Below are 19,254 nucleotides of genomic sequence, written 5' to 3'. Positions count from 1 at the left end.
TACAATTGATACAGATAACTCTATTTATAGAGCTCTAGGTATGATAGCTTAGGCTGCAAGGAAACTAGTACAGTTACAACCTACATGCAGTAGTACAAGACAGTACAAAACGAACTGCTAAGCTAACAAGCTAAGCAACCTACTAACTCTTATTCTCCAAGAGTTCGAATATAAATTCAGTATTGGAGGGGAATGAATGGAATGAGAAGGCTTCACAGCCATGAAATATACTTGTGAGATGACTCTGAAGCCTTCCTTTTCTCTTCTTTCCCTTCCAAAGCTCAACTGGCAAACACACCCTAATAAAATGAATTCAAAATTCCCGTAGGTAATAGTAATCAAAGTTTTACTGAAATTGTGACAATACATCAGAATCCATTGTTTCTGTGCTGTTGGTTGGTGTCAGGATTTCAAAGTTGTTTTTTTGTAACGAGAGCAGGGTCTCTCAATGGACTTTGTATAATTAAACTTTCTTCTTTTCTTCTTCCTGCAAATTGAAGTAAAAAATGAGCTTATGGATTAATAAATGAATTTGAACAGGAAATTGAACAGGTTAGCATTATGTTAAGCTATGCAACACATCTTCTGTCCCACAATGTGTCACTCCATGTGTCATGAGTTGTGATTGGTTGAAGAAAATGTATTTAAGTTAAAAATATAACTATTAATTATTTTCTGACCAATCACAACTCATGGCACATGGAGTGTTACATATTGTGGGACAAAAGATGTGCTCCCGTGAAGCCAGGCTAAAAAAATCATGAATTTGAGAGTTCTTACAAGATTCGATGTCAAACAAGATTTTCTACTGTCAGTTAAATCCGCCTCTTGTGATCTTTCAGGCTGTCGATACAATCTTTGGATAAACTCGTGCAGATGATTATAGATGCTGCAAATGATCATGCCAAATTAGGGTTAGTTACAATGATATTTGCTTGATTGAAAGACTGTATAGAGAATGACATGTCCCGAAATCAGAATAATTATTTGCATTTGAACAAGTGTCAATAGCCAATCCAACATCTAGCCACAAACTTTAAGATTCAAACCACATAAGGAGTGTGATGGGTTAGTGACCAAATCATAAAAGGGAATTGTTGAATTGGAGGGAACAGAGAAAATACAAAATCACTATAATAGGAGATTGACATTAATCTGACATATTCAGGTTAATCAAAAGTACAAAAGATTAATAAAATTCATAGGCAAATAAAACCCTAACATAATTACTCATAATGACAGAAATGATCCCAACACAATTACCTCTAATGACAAAATTAATTAGCTTTTACAGAAAACAATAAGCTCTCCCTCAAATAAAAATAACCAAAAAAACATAAGCTTTGAGCTCCACGAAAACAATGGTAGGGAAAGCAACTCGGAATTTCGAGACGCCAAACTTTGCAAGATAGTTGGAATGATCATCAGCCTCAATGAAATTTATTCCCAAACAATCAAGCACAACAAGCAATTGCCCTTGCATTTGGAATCTTCACCCTACAACGATAGTGACCCAAAAATAATTCAAGTTGAAATTAAGGTTGACAAATGCTTCTAGGATAGAGGTGGAACCAGTGCAACTGCAACTAAGACAAAGACGATCTTAGTGCAATCTTGGACAAAGAGACAGGACCAATGCATCTAGGACAAGGTATGGGGCCAATGCATCTACGACAAAGACAGGGCCAATGTGAGCCATAATCAACATAAGTCATCATCGGAATGATCATCAATGAGAGAGAAGTAATTACTAACAGGATTCATAAGTTGGAGAGTTACCACTAGAATGGCTATAGATTGGAAGAGAAGACACTAGTATGAGAAGAATGACAAGACTGCATGACAACCACATTAGAAGAAACTAACATTAGAGCAGGCCAAACATTATCAGATCTGGGTGTTAAACTAACAAGACATAACCCAAGAGAGCCAAACAACCAGGTGAAGGATAGGTGTTAAAACTGGTAATGAATTAAAGAAAGAATAGGAAGAAATTTAGAGAGAATGGAATGAATTACTTCAAGATCAGGAAACCCTAAATCCTTATTTCATTGATTGAAAAGAATTATAAGGAGGTGAGAATTACAATTTCTCCTACTGATTCCCTGAATCAGTAAGCTACCACTTCTAATATTCTCAAAAACTACTCTTAATGCTTTCTAACTTCTTTTTATTTATTTCCCTCCTTTTTGTAACTAACTTTCAGAAAGTTAGTTATGGAGAGTTAGTTATTCCCTTGGTGCCTTTGGCGCCTTGCATATACTCTAGTAATAGGAGGTCTAGGCCTTTCTCTAATTCTATCATTACTACTCCAAAAGAACCACCTTGTCCTCAAGGGGAAACTGTGGAAAAGCTTCTTGAAGTTGAGCAGCCAATTCCCAGGAGTTTTCACATGAAGGCAACTGATCCCACTAAACCAAAACTTCTAAATTTCCCCAGCATCCTCTCTGCACTACACAATTTCAGCTGGACAAACTTGCATTTCACCTTCTGCATAAAGCATAGGAGGAAGGGGTTGAGGTTGATGCATTGGTATGAGAGACTTCTTCAAGAAAGATACATGAAAAACTGGGTCAATTTTGGCATGAGCAGGCAAATCCAATCTATAAGCCATTGATCCAATCCCTTCCATAATCTGATAAGGACCATAGAATTTAGTAGACAATTTAGCTGTTGGTCTGATAGCTAAGACTTTAGTTTGTAGGGCTGAAGTTTAAGAAACACCTAATCTCCCACTTCAAACTCAACCTGCCTTCTATGATTACTGGCTTGTGCCTTCATTAAATCTTGTGCCCTAAGCAAAATTTGTTGCAGTTCTTGCAAAATCAAATCCCTTGAGATCAACATCTGGTTGACTTCGTCTACCTTAGAGGTGAAAGTGAACCCTTTAATCAAAGTTGGAGGGTCTCTTCCATATAAGGCTTTCAAGGGTGTCATACCTACAGAAATATTGTAAGTAGTGTTGAACCAAAACTCTGACCAAGGCAACCAATCCACCCACTATTTTGGTTTAGGCCCAGCAAAACACCTAAGATATGTCTCCAAGCTCTTGTTTACCACATCAGTTTGACCATCTGTCTGGGGGTGGTAAGCAGTGTATATCAATTTCGTACAAGCCAATCTAAATAATTTTTGCCACAATATGCTCAAAAAAGTTCCTATCTGAAACTATTGTGGTAGGAAAACCATGTAAACGAACTACCTCCTTCACAAAAATGGTTGCCACATCCTTAGCAGTGAAAGGTTGGCCTAATGGGTAGAAGTGGGCATACTTGGTTAGCCTATCCGCCACTACAAATATTGTGTCCTTACCCTGGGACCTTGGTAATCCAGAAATGAAATCCATGAAAATGTCATGCCATACCTGAGTTGGTATTGGCAAAGGCTGCAAAAGTCCTCCAGGGGTCAAGGTTGAATATTTCTGCCTTTGGCATACATCACATGTTTCACATAAGTCCTTATTCCCTCCCAATAGAAGAAACTAGAGACTCTTTTGTAGGTTCTGAAAAATCCAGAGTGGCCTCCAAAAATACTGTCATGGCATTCAGCTAGGATTAAAGGGAGTTTATTAGAGCTTTTAGACAACACCAACCTCCCCTTGTAAACCTGCGAGATTGAAAATGAAACCTGGATGGGAGTAAGGGTTGCAGGCTAGGTCTTGAATCATCTTCTGCCACTTAGGATCTTGTTGGACTTCTTGAAACCAATCATCAGCCTCTGCTAGATTGATCACAGAAATAGCAGCATACATGGTCTTCATTGAAAATGCATCTGCCACTAAATTATCATTTCCTGGTTTGAATTGGATCTCAAAATCTAAGCCAATTAACTTCACTGCCCACTTGAATTGGTCCTCACTAAAAAGTCTTTGATGTGTGAGGAATTTCAGGCTCCTTTGGTCAGTCTTGATCACAAAATGCCTACCAATCAGATAGTGCTTCCATTTTTGGACAGCTTGTACCAATGCCATTAGCTCCCTTTCATAAACAGATTTAAGTTGAGCCCTGGTAGACAATCCTCCACTCTAGAATGCCAAAGGTTTCCCTTCTTGCATCAATACAGCCCCCAATCCCTTGCTAGATGCATCTCTCTCAACCACAAATGTCTTAGAAAAGTCAGGTATTGCTAATAGAGGTAAACTGATCATAGCATTTTTCAGTGTTTGAAAAGCTAAAGTAGCAGCCTCATTCCACACAAAAATATCCTTTTTCAACAACTCATTCAAAGGCTTAGCTATCTTGCGATAGTCTTGTACAAACCTCCTGTAATAGCCTGTGAGACCTAGGAATCCCCTCAAACTTTTCAAATCCTTAGGAACAAGCCAGAAACTCATGGTCTCTACCTTTGATGGATCAGCTACCACCCCTGAATCAGAAATGATATGACCTAAGTATTCCAAACGGATTTGTCAAAACTGCATTTCTTTTTGTTGACCTTCAGAGAGTTGAGCCTCAATGCTTCTAGAACCTCCCTCAAATGTTATTCATGTGCTTCCCAATTTCTGTTGTAGACTAGAATGTCATCAAAGAAAATCAAAGCAAAATGCCTCATGAAAGGTCTCAAAAGCTCATTCATGATAGCCTGGGATGTGGAAGGAGCATCGATTAAGCTAAATGACATCTCCACAAATTCATAGTGGCCTTCATGTGTCCTAAAAGCTGTTTTGTCAACATCAACCTCTTTCATCCTAATTTGATGATACCCTGATTTCAAATCCAACTTAGTGAAAACAGTGGCTCCTCCCAGCTCATCCAACATTTCTTCTATAATAGGGAATTTATTAGGAATGATTATCTTGTTCAAGGCAAGATAATCAACATAGAACCTCCACCCTCCATCGTTTTTCTTAACCAGGATGATTGGACTAGAATTGGGACTAATATTGTGCCTAATTACTCCAGAAGCAAGCATTTCCCCTTCTAACTTCTCTATTTCTGTCTTTTGATAATGAGGGTATTTGTAAGGCCTTAGATTTGAGGCTCCTTCTGTAAGAAGTATTGCATGATCTTGCCTTCTACTAGGAGGAAGCTCCTTAGGATCTGAAAACAAGTCTGCAAATCCTTCCAACAATCTAAGGATATGTACAGACTTAGTCATTTGGGATTCTACATCTCCGTTGTGTGGTTCACACTCAATCAACAATCCCTCTCCTTCCTCCTTGAAAACTTGAATCAAGGCTCCATATGGAAGTTATGTCCTGGCCAGGGCTGGATTTCCAGATATTTTGATCACCCTCTCCCCTTTTTTCAACGTGAGCTCCAACTTCCCATAGTCAGCCTTAATTTCCCCCAAACCTGCCAACCAATCTAACCCTAACACCATATCAACACCCTTCAATGTAAATAGATAAAGGTCATGTGCTTCCTACAACTGTTGCATTTGGAATTTAAGTTGGGCACATTTTCCTTTGCACCTCACTTTATGGCCATCCCCTACCTCTACAAAATAAGGAGGGTTGAAGATGCAAACATGCATGAATGAGAGATTGAAGATGCAAACATACATGAATGAGAGATTGAAGATACAAGCATGCATCACATATATGTTTTGATGAAGACAAAAGACACATGGTTTAATGAAGACAAAAGATTGATAAAGACAAAGGATCGACAACATGGTTAATGTTCAAGGACAAGCTTGAGAGAATGAGCAAATCAAAAATAACAAAGTATCAACTATTAAGTCAAGACTCAAGAGTATACAAGGCAAAACATGCAAAAGAAGATCTAGTATTTTCATATCTTTATTAGGTCTTAAGTTGCTTGCTTAGTAAGAGTCTTTAGGCTAGGATGAATCCCAATGAAAGTCTCACAAGCTAAAATCAATCATATCTAAAATGAGACTTACATGCATACATACATGATTTACATGCACATACATACATACATGATCATATGCTTTGAATGCATTTAAAAAGTGTTTTAAATTATACATCATTCAAAGGCATGCATCATTAGGTTATAAATCAGGTAGGAGGTTCATTCATCATTTGAAATATGTTTTAGAAAACCATTAATCAATTAATAGATGTGTTAATCTATTAATCCTTGGGATGAACACGTTAATCGATTAAATGGTAAGTTAATCGATTAAGGTGGTTACTGATTCTATTTTCTGTTATTTTCAAGAAACTCGTTAAGCGATTAAGGTTCAGTATAATCAATTAACTTCAGTTAAAAACATAATAGTATATTAACCCAAGGTTTTCAAATTGCTAAAAAATGTTCATAGGTAGAACACATTATGGAAACAGAGTTTTACACATTATTCAGAAGATCTTAAGCTCAAACTTTCATATCTTTTAGAAAGATTTTCTAAGTGTTCTTTTGAGAAAAGAAAATGGCGAATCTTTACAAGATACCCGTTGAGCTTCATTGTTATATCTTTGTGAAAAAGAAACCTTGCATCGCATGTATTGTATTATGTAAATTGTGAGATCTTTTAGAATGGTTCTTAGATTCTGAGAAGAGTGTAAAATCTTCACATTGAGGTGCATATGTAACTTGAAGAAATTGTTAGACTTAGGCATTGACACATTCTCTTGGAGTGTTGTATCACCATAGAAAGAGAATAGGTTTGGGAAAACCCTATCTGCGGTTAGGTACGTGTCTTCACGAGAAGCAAGAAGTCTTGATTGTAAGCGATACTTAGGCTGGGGCTAGAGTCGTGAGATATCCTAGTAGGCGAGCTTTGCAGTCAAACCAAAGTGGGGTTTAAGATCCAAGAAAGGAGCGTCTTGCGTCTTGTATTGGAAGTGTGTTTGTAATAAACATTGAATTTTCATAGTGAAGAAAAATCTCCCAAGATCAGAAGGGGAGGCCTGGATGTAGTTTGCAAGTAGACCCGCAAACAAAGCAGGATAAAAGCCGAGTCTCATTCTTCTTTTCTCTTATCCTTTTACATTTCTGCATTACTTGATTTACTTAACTTGACATGCATATAATTCTCTGATACTTGCATATTCTGTATTGTGCATTTACTGTTCTTAACTGTCTGTAATAAGTGCATGTAAGTTTGATTGAATCTTGGTAATCTTGGAAGATTGAAAGAAAGTTGTTTTAACTATAACTGAACAACATAATCGATTAAGTTTGTCTTTAATCGATTAAACAGTGTGTTAACTAGTATTTCTTCTTTGCTTATCGAGCGACGGTAATTGTGTACCGTATCACCTATTCACCCCCTCTAGGTTAGTGGCAGAGCCCCGTGGGACCCAACAGGGGTATCCACCACCGCCAACTGCAATTTCTCCACCAGTTCAGAAGCTATGAAATTGTGGGAGGCTCCACAATCAATCAATATGATCACTGACTCCCCCTCTAGCCTTCACTCCTTCTCCCCCTTGGTTCATGTTAGAACTTCTGATGGTCTCATTGCTACCTGAACTTTCCCCTCTCCTATCCCCACTTGTCTTTGATTCCACTATGATAGTCTTTGTAGAGGGACTATGCCTTGTAATTCCATAAGGTCTGGGATTGTAGTTGGAATTACTCTTCTTACTAAGGAGCACATTCTTCTGCTCAATCAGCAATAATTTTTGAATAATTTCAGACAAAGAATTCAATTCATACAATTTTACCTCTACTTGAAGCTCCTCCTTCAGCCCATTCAAGAAAATTCCTCTCACAAATTCTTGATCTATAGATTTCAATGCCCCAACATACTTCTCAAAATCCTCCACATATTCCTCTACATACCTGTTTGTTTGAGGGAAAGTAATTGCTCAAAAGGGTTTTGGATCATGGAAGGTCGAAACCTTCGAATTACAGCTATTTTGAAGCCCTCCCAATTCAGGCTTTTATTGCACTTCTCCCACCAGTGATACCAACTCAATGCCTTCCCTTCCAGAGCCATAACTGTGGCCTGCATCTTTTCTTCTTCTGTAACTTCTTTCAAGAGAAAGTATCATTCTAACCTATGTGTCCATCCAAATGCATCTTCCCTAACAAAAATGGGGATTTCTAGTTTCCTCCCTTTCTCATTGTGACTCAACTCTTCAGTTCATCCTCCATTGCTCCCCACTCCTTCATGGATAGGGCTATTGTAGTTACGGTTTTGGCCAACCCTAGCCACCAGCTCGCAATTTGATCCTCATGCTTCTTTGCTAGAGCTTCTCCGAATTCTAGCCTAGTTTGCATCTCTTCCCTTTCCTGTTACCAATCATCATTGGATCATGCCATACTCCTCGTCCTCATATGCAGCACCAAGATTGCGTGGATTTTCAAGGCACCAAAAGTGGTGCTCTGATACCAGTGTTAAAACTAGTAATGAAATAAAGAAAGAATATGAAGAAATTTAGAGAGAATGGAATGAATTACTTCAGGAAACCCTAAATCCTTATTTCATTGATTGAAGAGAAGAATTACAAGAAGGTGAGAATTAAAATTTCTCCTACTGGTTTCCTGAATCAGTAAGCTACCACTTCTAATATTCTCAAAAACTACTCTTAATGCTTTCTAACTTGCTATTTATTTCCCTCCTTTTTATAACTAACTTTCAAAAAGTTAGTTATAGAGTTAGTTATTCCCTTGGTGCCTTTGATGCCTTACATATACTCTAGTAATAGGAGGTCTAGGCCTTCCTTTAATTCTATCAATAGGTTTGACTAGAAATATAACAAATACAATATACTTAAACATTTAGGAAGAGGTCATATCCATGTAGAGGGGAGAATAGAGACTACTGCACAAGAAGAGGTGGCAGCATAGTAGTAGGTGGCGGCATACTGAGGTGCTGGAGAGACGACGCAAACAACGTAACAAAGGGATGTTACTAATTGTTGATCCACATTTTTGGGAAATCGAGAGCAAGAATAGTGACAGGACAGGTTGTGGAGGATGGTAACACTTTCATACCATGTTGAATTGGGAGCGATAGGTAAGGAGGAAGATATAGAATCATAATAAAAGAACATTTATATTAATATGTTATGCGGAGGTTAATCAAAAGTACAAAAGATTGGTCCTATTTATAGACCAATAACAAAAGACAGAGAATCCTAACATAATTACCCATAATGACATAATTGATCCTAACATGGTTACCTATAATCACATAATAAATCCTAATCGATTCCAAGATATGATAAAATAATGAGATATTTATAGATATTCTAACAAGAATGGAACAGGAAAATGGGCTTAACAACAACAAAGGCTTCCTAGCATAAGAGAGGAAGTAAAAAGAAGGGCAAGGAGTGAAATACAGTAAACAAGTCATTGAAAGTTTGGATCAGATGGGGAAATCATAATAGAATGGCTAGCTGCCAAGAGGGGAGTGAGGAAGAGGAATTGGAGGCCGGTGAGTGCAATGATTTGGGAAAATATACGGGAGAGGGGCTGGAAGGTGTGAGGACTATCTGACATTTTGAGAATTGAGTGAGGAAGGTTCATTACTCTAGTGATAATTCCTTTATTTTGTTTACTTGTTCTACTAGTTGTTTATTCTTCTTTCACGACTGGTTTCAGCACACATTCTGGATGGTGGGGTCATTTTTCTGCTATTTTCTGTTTTCTTGTTGCTGTTTTTGGGTTAACAGAATATTGTCCTTCTATAAGGAGCTGAGCTGCAGTTTCCAATATAGCATCATTCGATATTTTTCAATTTTCCATCAGTGTCATGGCTAGAAAAAGTGAAATTCTAAGCCACTGTTCTAGACATATAATTCCTACACTGAAAGGTTCTTAGGGAGAGAGATAACCAGAAACGCAAAACAGACGTAAAGAGAGGGAGAGAAAGAGAGTGAGAGAGAGGGAGAGTGAGAGAGTGAATTACTGCGTAATATAATCGGTCACAAGGAGCTAAACTCCTCCAACGAAAAGTCCCTTACAACTGAGCAATACTCTGTTAATCTCAGCTATAACTGAATCAATAATTCCTCTATTGGTTACATCTCTCTTATTTAACAACCTATCCAACGGAATAAGTAAATTTACAAAACAAACTTTGAAGTCTAGCTATTAGGGCCCTTGATAGGGGCAAATCCAGGGGCCCTATTACAAAGGTCTATGTTAGGAGAAATAGGAAGCAGAATTAGGCAGGCAGTTACTTTAATATTCTGTTGCTTGGGTAGTTAGTAAGTATAAATAAGGAAGGGTGAGTTTGTATTTGATAGCTTTGGAAATACTTGGAAGGGAAGTAACTGAATTGGAGCAATTCAGTTACTAGGGCAAATTCTTTATCACTCTTGTAATCCTTTCTATTCTTCTTACAATTCAATAAAGTTCTGCAGATTCAAGATCACATTGATCTTGAATCCCAAGCATTCTTCAATTTCCTCTTAATCTCAATTTTCTTAGATACCAGTTCTGATAGGCCTCCAATTAAGAGGGTGTTTCAGAGAAAGAAATGGAAATGGCTGGACAGTTAGGAATAGGAAAGGGGTTGCAGTTTGGGAAAAAAAGGAAGTGAACAGTTAAGGGGAGTTAATGGGTGGGCAGTTACGGTTTTGAGGGGAATAAATAGGGAGAAGGGGGCTAGTTTTCGACAGGCATTCAAATTGGGAACTAACGGGTGACTGTTGTCACAGGGTAGAGGATCTTGCTGTTTTGTTTTCTTTCTTACTACACTGCACTAGTTTTCTATTATTCCTTGTAATCTTGCATTTCATCAATATAATTTTGCTAGAGCATTTTATCTACTGTTGTTTTGCTGTCAAATTCTTAAGATATACTAACAGGTTTCTATCAAGTTGGTATCAGAGCTCCCGATCTTGGGAGCATTTGGATGGTTTCAACAAGAATGGAAAATAGATTGGAAAATATGGAGAAGAGATTGGAGGGGATGTAGGCGTCGTTTCAAGAGGCATTAAGACAACAAATGGAAGTCTTGATGAGAACAATTACCGATCGTTTGGAGGAGACAATGGGGGAAATTAAGGGATTGGGGAGAGAAGGAGCGGAGGATAGTAGTAATCGTGAAGATTACCGAAGGGAAAGGTTACGCAATGATGCAGCGAACCGGAGAGAGGAACGTGTGAAGAAAGTGGAGGTTCCATACTGGAGAGGATCCTCACGGCTGGGTATACCGAGTGGAGCGATATTTTGAAATCAACCACATTCCAGATGAGGAGAAAGTGGATACTGCGGTGGTTTGTCTTGAAGGCAAGGCATTAAATTAGTACCAATGGTGGGAATCACGCATAGTAGCAGCGGTGCGATGGCCGTTATTCCGTCAAGCGTTGATGAGCCAAGTGGCTTCAATAGAAAACCCTTATGAAGCGTTAATGGGGCTGAGTCAAAGGGGAACGGTAATGGAATACAGAGAGCAATAGGAAGCAAAATTAGGCAGGCAGTTACTTTAATATTCTGTTGCTTGAGTAGTTAGTAAAAGAATAGTATAAATAAGGAAGGGTGGGTTTGTATTTGACAGTTTTGGAAATACTTGGAAGGGAAGTAACCAAATTGGAGCAATTCAATTACTAGGGCAAATTCTCTATCACTCTTGTAATCATTTCTATTCTTCTTACAATTCAATAAAAGTTCTGCAGATTCAAGATCACATTGATCTTGAATCCCAAGCATTCTTCAATTTTTTCTAAATCTCAATTCTCTTAAATACCAGTTCTAACACCCCTTCCTCCTCCTAGAGTAGACCTACCACACTTTATTCATCTCTTCTTGCAGCCTAGCATGTACTATAAGTGCTGAATTTCAGCATAATATATAAAAAGCAAAAATGTTTTGCAATATAGCATAACTCCCAACATTTAGGAGACTGTATTGCACTAACAACTACATAAGAAGGAGACTCGTGAAGAAGGTCAGCAAGCAAAGAGCAAAGTTTCAGACTTCACATTTTGAGACGAAAAGTTTCAGACTTGACATTTTGAGACAAGCGAAGTTTCAAACCAGCAGGGTTATTGCATTTTTTTAAACTATCGTTTTGCCTTTAAAACTAATAAAAATAGAAAAAATGAAAAAGGCTTAATCTTCAACAAAATGTTTCCGTAGAGGAACAAACACAGTACCACCTTTGATTGTATCTGTAAAACGTGATCTACCACTAGGACGCACTTTTTGATTTGCCAAGTGTTGTAAACAAAAGTATTTATTACCTTCCTTATTATTTTTTCAACATTAATATTAGTATAATATATATGTATATTTAATTTCATCGGTATGTTGTTTAAATAGTGAACTAACGATTAAATCATTATATCACTGTAACAATATCCTAACCAATTTGATGATCAATGGTATTAATAACACCGCTTAAAAGTAATAGTTTATATATCATGAAATCATGATTATAAATTTAAATTAAATCACATTTCACACCTATAACTAAATATTAAGTTTAAAAAAGGGCAGCCAAGTGCACGAGGGTCCCTCCTAATGTCCCTCCTAATGGATTCTAGGGAATAAATTAACTTTATGAATTTAAAATTGAAAACCAATAAGAACATATTTCCCAGTATCTTCCATTTAGCTTAGCAACAATAATCACATTAAAATATATAATATTTGGGCTACATTTATTTATATATAATAAATAGGGGGAGTAAAATAACCAACAGATAAATCAAGTGATAAATAAAAGAGGCAGTAGAAGCACTAACAAATAAACAAAATGATAGTGCAGTCGGAAAAAAAAAATAGTGAAGTGAAAGTAAGGATGAGTGAGTCCTGCTCATGCCAGTTGAAAGCAGTGTGACTGACTAGAAATAATAATAACAATAATAATGATAATGATGAAGTAAAGAAAAGGGTAGTTGTGTGTGAGGTTGGATTTGGAGAGAGGAGCAGTTTGAGTGCTCCACATAAGCTCAGTGTGAGCTTATTTCATAAGCTTGTCCTGTGGGCTTATGGAAATAAGCCGAATATGGCTTATGGTAGTTTACAAGCTGCTGTTATAAGTTGCCCTACACACATATATAAGTACTTACTATTAAGCTAAAAGCTCAACTAGAAAATATGCTCTTCCAGACACCACCTTCATTTCATTTTTCTTAAACTACACAAATTTGATTTTCTAGCTTTCTTTTCTTTTATACCGGACAAATATTTTTCTAACCATTATCTTTTCTTCCTTTTTATACTTTAACTTTTCAATCGCTTAGTTTTCTCTCCCCCGGCAATCAACAACACCTTAAGAATGAGAAATCATAAATAATTATTGAACAAGCCACCTCATGAGTCATGACTATGTAATAACAGAAAAACCTTCTACCCCTCATTTAAATCAAGCATAAAAAATAAAAGCCTTCACCTGAGGCATATCTCAAAGCGCAAATGCTTAAGTACAAGATAATAACTGTAGAATAATCAGGCTTAACTACACACCAAATGCGATTTCATGGGAGATGGAATGACCAAGTTATTATAAATGGTTATTGGCTTATATTGTCATCCAATGTGGGACATTGGTACTTTAACATACCCCTCACGCCAAGGTATGACTCGTTTGGAACATGGAATTATGGAAGAATGAACTTTTGTGTGTGGCCCAACATCGGATAGGACTCGATATCATGTTAAAATAACTTGGCCTTACTCCATTCCAAAAGGTAGCTCATAGGGGTAAGGTTGTATTATACATGGCCCTTGGATCAAATTGCCATCCAGTTTAGGACTTTGATACTTTAACACACCCCCTCATGTGCAGGTATGACTCATCCTATAGGCATTTGGGATAAGCCATCAACTCATAGTGACTAGCCGTTACAGCTTTTAAAAAATGGGGAGGCTATGTTCAATTTAAAAATGATGAAAAATCAAAGCCATATGACATGAAAGTAGAGATGACATCTACACTACTAATGTTACACAAACATCAAGAGAAAAGCATAGTTAATAAAACGCATGAATCAGAACTTCAAAATTATATGCTACAATATCAGAGGTGAAAAAGCAATTTCATTTCAAACCAAAAGAAAGATAAAATTGGTGGGTTCAGTGTTCCCCTTCAAACATATATCATCATAAGTATATACAAACAAAAATATATCATCAGCACAATGATAAAGCCATCACAATACTTTCTTCAGTTTAGAAATTTTGGCCCCTGTGTACCATATGATTTGGGTTTCTCTGTGATGAAGTACATGGCCTATTTTGCACAAAATCTCTATACATAAAGCACTGACTTAATTTGTAATACTAATCTTCTTCGTTCTGCCACTAATTACAAGTTTGTCCTTGAAGTTTAATTGTCCAAACATCAATCTAACCGCTCATGCTACCCTTAACTGTAATATTGATCATATGATTAAAATGGCAAGAACAAATGCTCAAGATTTCCAGAAATATAGGTCAACCATCACACAACCAACATTTACATGGCATGATATCATTTCATTCTCTTTCAATGTAAATGAAGTATAAGCATACCTTAGTCGATGCCGATTGCAGGCTGTGAAAAAGGCAACAAACCCATACAGTATACTCTTGAGAGCACGGAAAATCTGGTAAATAAAACATAAAAAATCTACCAATGAGAGACTGATTTGATGAAATCACCTTCATCACATAATTCATTGATATATCATCTTACAACCTGGGAAAAAAGGTCATTCCAAAGAGAGCGCCACATAGAAACTTCATAGGTGTTGACTGTTGCCTCGGACGTTGATGCCAATTGGAAAATGCTACTAACAAACTGCCACGTGTTTCCAAGTATATTACAAATGTATGAACATATGAAAGTCATAGAACTGGATAACGCCAGGACTACACGAACAGGAGCATATAGTATTTCCCAGAGAATCCAAAATAAAGGATATAAGATACAAGTAGCTGCAGGGAATTTCAGAAAATAACATGCAGGTCATTAGCAGAAGAACTTGTATATTAGATGACAGTTTATGTTAGCACAATATGGATAACTTAAGAAACAACCAAAACACATGATAACCTACCAATGCTCCAAACCACATTGAGCACAAACCACAATGGTAAAAATAGCAGCTCCAGAACATCTCCCACTAGATTGCAAGAAGTTTCAATCCCAAACCATATGACAGAAAAAATGCTTTCTACTAACTCGAATAAAAAATTCAAGCTTGGGAGAAGAAATCCAAAAATCTCTACCAATGACTCTGCAAGAGGTTGAACAAGAACTGAAAAAAAGGAGCGTGTGGTATGTGTGAAGGCAAGGAACCACCTAACTGCCTTCTGGAAATTATGTAGAAACAGCATTGTCCCTAAGTATTTGACCCTGGAAAGCATCTCCCAAGTTTCAATCCAATCAAAAAGAGGCCCACATATACGAGATGCAGTCGCCTTAAGAACTGGAACATTTTTGTATAAATCATAGAATCCAATGAGGACAGTGACAAATGAGATCAGAACATATAGAAGTCTTGCAAGCGGGCACATCCATGGACGATAAAGATTGCATAATACTGGATATGACTGGAGGAAGAGGACCCAAGATGGAAGGCCTGCTTCTAATAAAGTAAGCAATCGCAGATCAGATACTATAACTTCCCTTAATTTGAATGGGAGGTCATGATGGTTAAACCTAAACAATAGTAGAACATCGCTGTATTGAGTGGTTTCAACTGTATTATCAGAGACACCGCTAGAGCTCTGAGAACAATTCCATGAGTCATGAGTTTCAGCTTCCAAATAGCTATCAATCTCAACTCCAGCACTTAAGGAATTCATTAATTTTCTTCTTTTGTTAGGTCCAGCAGGAGGAGGTGTGTGTAGCATGTCTTTTGTCTCTTCAGTATCGTCAGAATACACACCAACACCAGTTAGAATATCAGTGTAGGTGGTATCATCATTTTCATCATCAATGGATACAGTCCCTGGAAAATCTTCACCAGCGTCATAAAATATTTCCCCTGTTAAAATTGTAGAAAAAGAAGAAAAGATATTGAATACCCATGCTGGTTCAGAAATTACAGATTCACATGTAAAGATACAGCAAACTACAATTAGGGTATCTTAAAATTTGAGAGACGAAATGAAATGGTAAAATAATGAAAAGGGTGGAACAGGAATGGCAAGGACTATCAGCTTATAAATACAATACAGCATCTGGGTGAATCTCACTGTGCATGTAGAATAGAAGATAAATGGTAAATTTATAAGTTTCAGGTTAAAAATCTTGCCATTCTATTCTCAAATACCCTCCACCACTCCACCCGACCACCCACCCAAAAAAAAAATGAAATAAAAAAAACTAAACAAATGAATAGTTGAGGAAAAGAAAAATGGATGATTAGGGTGATTTAAGTGGGATAAGGTCCCCTTGTCCCTTTATCTTCTATGCTTTCTAACACCCTATTGTCTCTCCCTAATAAACGTCATTGCAACCGATACTTTGTTAAATAATTCACATATAGCAGGCACCAAAAATAAATGAATAAGTCATATAGCAATTGTATACCAGATGTGTATGGTTTGGTGGAAGGGGATGCTTATTATCAAGACTACCCTAAATTTGAATGTGTTACGCATACTCGCATGAAAGTAGTGATGATATTTCGAATTACTACCTGAAGCAGAATCAAGGTGTTCTTTCAAAAGTAGTTGTTCAGATAGTGTTCCTGAGAACCACGAAGACATACAGCTTGCTGCTTGAGCTATACTGTCAAATTCCCATCTTTTCATAAGTTTAGCTTCTATTGCCAGAGAGGTGTCAGTCTGCAAAAACAAATAAAACAACTTAATAAATGATGTTATAGAAAGTAAACCAGTAAAATAAGATAAGATGCAGCATGTTGGAGAAAAGCAGTACTTGAAGCTCATTAAAGTAGTTGATACCACGAACGCTGGTCCAAGCAACTTCAAATACAATAAATCCATACAGAGTCCTATGCAATTCACTGCTGAATTGCAAGGAATTCCTTAGGTTTTTCACGGGAAGTAAAACTCTCTTTCTTGATAACATCACTGCTTTAGTCAACGAGAACCATCTCTTAAATTTCTTTGCTTTGGAAGTGCTTGATTGAGAGCAAACTGCCTTTCTGTCCTTTCTCTCTCTTCGAGCTTTGGTGCATGCAAAAGGAGATAATCTTGACTGCAAGTAAATTAATATAACTTTCATTCTAGAACAAAAAAAGAGTGACCCAGTGCACTAGGCTCTCACCTAGTGCCGTCTGGAGAGGGTAGATACCACAACCTCTCCCCCTCGCAAGCAAATAGGCTATTTCCAGGATTTGAACCCGTGATCACTAAGAAACAACCTTAATTTACTTAAATGAAAATTAATGCAACTATTTATGGTGTGGAGCAACCTTGGTAACCATCAACTGCCAAATGTGTGCTCCTCGTGAACCAAGGTCTCTCAACCATGGTCTGTTGTCAACCAAAATATACATTATTTTACTATCATTGGCAAGAAAAAGGCTAAGATCTGCAAAATAAGATTGCAAGTCTCTGCAAAATATATCACAAAGATGCATTTGATCAGAATAAGAAATACAAAATAACATTGTTAAAACTTTGTTGTTGAACAATAAAAATCTATAATCTCCCACAAATCCTGTTCCTACTTGGAAAAGAAGAGAAGAAATAAATGTTAAAGTTGTCACTATTCTTTTTTGTACTACCAAGGTATCCCTAACCTATGTCCTATGTGTAAGGAATGAACTAATCCCTTTCGGAATTTGTGTTTGCCTCTCCCAACAAGTGTCACTGCTAGGAATTTAATGGTGGACCTTTTTAGTCTTTCTGGAGATCTAGCGGGACCTTCACTAGACCAATGCCGACCAATTAAGTTGTCATACAAACATCATTGGTTCAAATTTATGTTGTCGAATCCGGATTGAACCTAAACACATGGGACAACATGAACGTTTTTTACTAGGTGCAAATATAATTTCCCTGAATAACTTTTATACCTAGCCATGTTAAGAAAGTAAAAGATCAATTAAGAGGATTTTATTCTTCCTTACCCAATTTGCAAACTTGTAAGAGAAAAAATGCATCGTCCTTTATCAACTTTCCCCATCAAGCATAACAACTTTTAAGCAGTTATTATCACCAAGATCTTGTCTATGTTTTCCTCTAGCACCTGATTTAAAAAATAATTAGTAACCATAATTCTCCACGTAAATTCGCACCAGAATTGTAGACTAAAAGATGCATAGAAAGAAAGAGGACCTGAAAAGTGGATATTCCATAAAAACGGAGAATAAAACAAGGAGAGGGTAACTTCATAACAGAAAAAGAAGAGAAGAAGAACATAAAAAGGGTAAAGAGATAAAAGGGATAGATAAGAATGCATCAATAAATATGGGTAATATTTATTTGTCAACTGGATTCAACAGAGCGATTTCAACGTGTGTCACCGATTTTATGTTGGCGATAATGCTATATTCAATTTGTTTTAGATAAAGTTGAGGCTATTTGAAAACTCGTGTGGTCCACGTTTTTGTCCCTCTTTTTATCGATAGATAATCCGTCATTGTAACATGTAGAACTTTCAGAAATTGAATTCTTAATATTTTATTTTTTTAAGATCTAACGAGTTCTAATATTACTACATCAATATCATGATGGTTATAGTTTTTGTTTAGGTAAAAAAGTTAATACCTTAAAAATAGAAAGGGTTGTGGCAAGGGTAGATTAGTAAATACAAAATAAGTGGAGGGTAAAAGAGTTTATGATTTTCGCCACCCGAAAATAATTGTTTACTAAGAATGTCCTTGCGACCACGATTGAGTTTTAATCTATCCTAAGAAAGAGAAATTAACAGTTTTTTAAGTTTCTACCAATAAAATATTTTTATAGAAACTAGGAAGAGATATTGAAAGGAAAATATGAGAGGCGTGATTACATTTTTATACTAATAGTTCCTAGGACAATTATAGATGGAAATTTTGATGTTTACTTATAGTACTAGCATCTTCACCTCTCAGCCTAGATTCTTATTACGTTTTAACATTTCTTGAAAAGTGTAAATTTTCCTATAAATTATACTCGACTCAACTTGGCACACAAAAAATCTCATCAATCAAATATATGAAGACCAATGAATAAAAGCAATAATTCTTCAATCATTATATATTTTCTTTCTATATTTTTTTTACATTTGTGGCTCCTTGATTTTTAGTTGCACCATGATCGATGGGTTTGGAGTCGCTCTATATTTATACAATCAAAGTGTAGAAAATATTTTTTTGTCCACTTCTTGGAACATATTGATCTTTGATTTTAAAATTCAGATTCAAGACCCAGTTAGTTACTGATTGTGGAAAATATTAATATCACATTCTTTCATACTAAACGATACCAACACTAATTTTATACTCATAGTACTTTTATTGTTTTATTTAGTAAAGCAAAAATATTTTTTATT

At 36.5% G+C, this 19,254-nt stretch overlaps 1 protein-coding gene across 6 annotated transcripts; it reads right to left on the bottom strand.

Annotated features, from left to right (window-relative positions):
- Positions 300-18,271, bottom strand: LOC109330020. 6 transcript variants are annotated; one of them, XM_019563975.1, is made up of 10 exons: positions 18,057-18,270; positions 17,849-17,967; positions 17,189-17,330; positions 16,690-16,971; positions 16,448-16,595; positions 14,858-15,790; positions 14,497-14,735; positions 14,331-14,404; positions 781-889; positions 300-487 (listed from the first exon to the last, which is right to left on the bottom strand). In XM_019563975.1, exons 2-10 carry the CDS (start codon positions 17,902-17,904, stop codon positions 464-466), a joined length of 2,007 nt encoding a protein of 668 aa, XP_019419520.1. In that variant the 5' UTR covers positions 17,905-17,967; positions 18,057-18,270; the 3' UTR covers positions 300-463. The 6 variants fall into 6 exon arrangements, with proteins under 6 accessions (XP_019419520.1, XP_019419522.1, XP_019419524.1 ...); XM_019563977.1 differs by having other exon boundaries at positions 17,189-17,249; XM_019563979.1 differs by lacking the exon at positions 17,189-17,330.

The sequence above is a fragment of the Lupinus angustifolius genome, chromosome LG16, assembly GCF_001865875.1.
Source record: "Lupinus angustifolius cultivar Tanjil chromosome LG16, LupAngTanjil_v1.0, whole genome shotgun sequence".
NCBI classification, from domain to species: Eukaryota; Viridiplantae; Streptophyta; class Magnoliopsida; order Fabales; family Fabaceae; genus Lupinus; species Lupinus angustifolius.
Note: the sequence above shows the minus strand (reverse complement) of the source record. Positions and strands in the feature narration are given on the sequence as shown.

Bases quoted from the DNA above. Each gene is read 5' to 3' on its own strand.
- LOC109330020 (XM_019563975.1), bottom strand. From the start codon at position 17,904: ATGGGGAAAGTTGATAAAGGACGATGCATTTTTTCTCTTACAAGTTTG. The intron at 14,736-14,857 runs GTAGGTTATCAT...AATTCCCTGCAG, and splicing joins CAATGTGGTTTGGAGCATTG to CTACTTGTATCTTATATCCT. The intron at 890-14,330 runs GTATGCTTATAC...GATCATTTGCAG, and splicing joins TGCAATCGGCATCGACTAAG to CATCTATAATCATCTGCACG.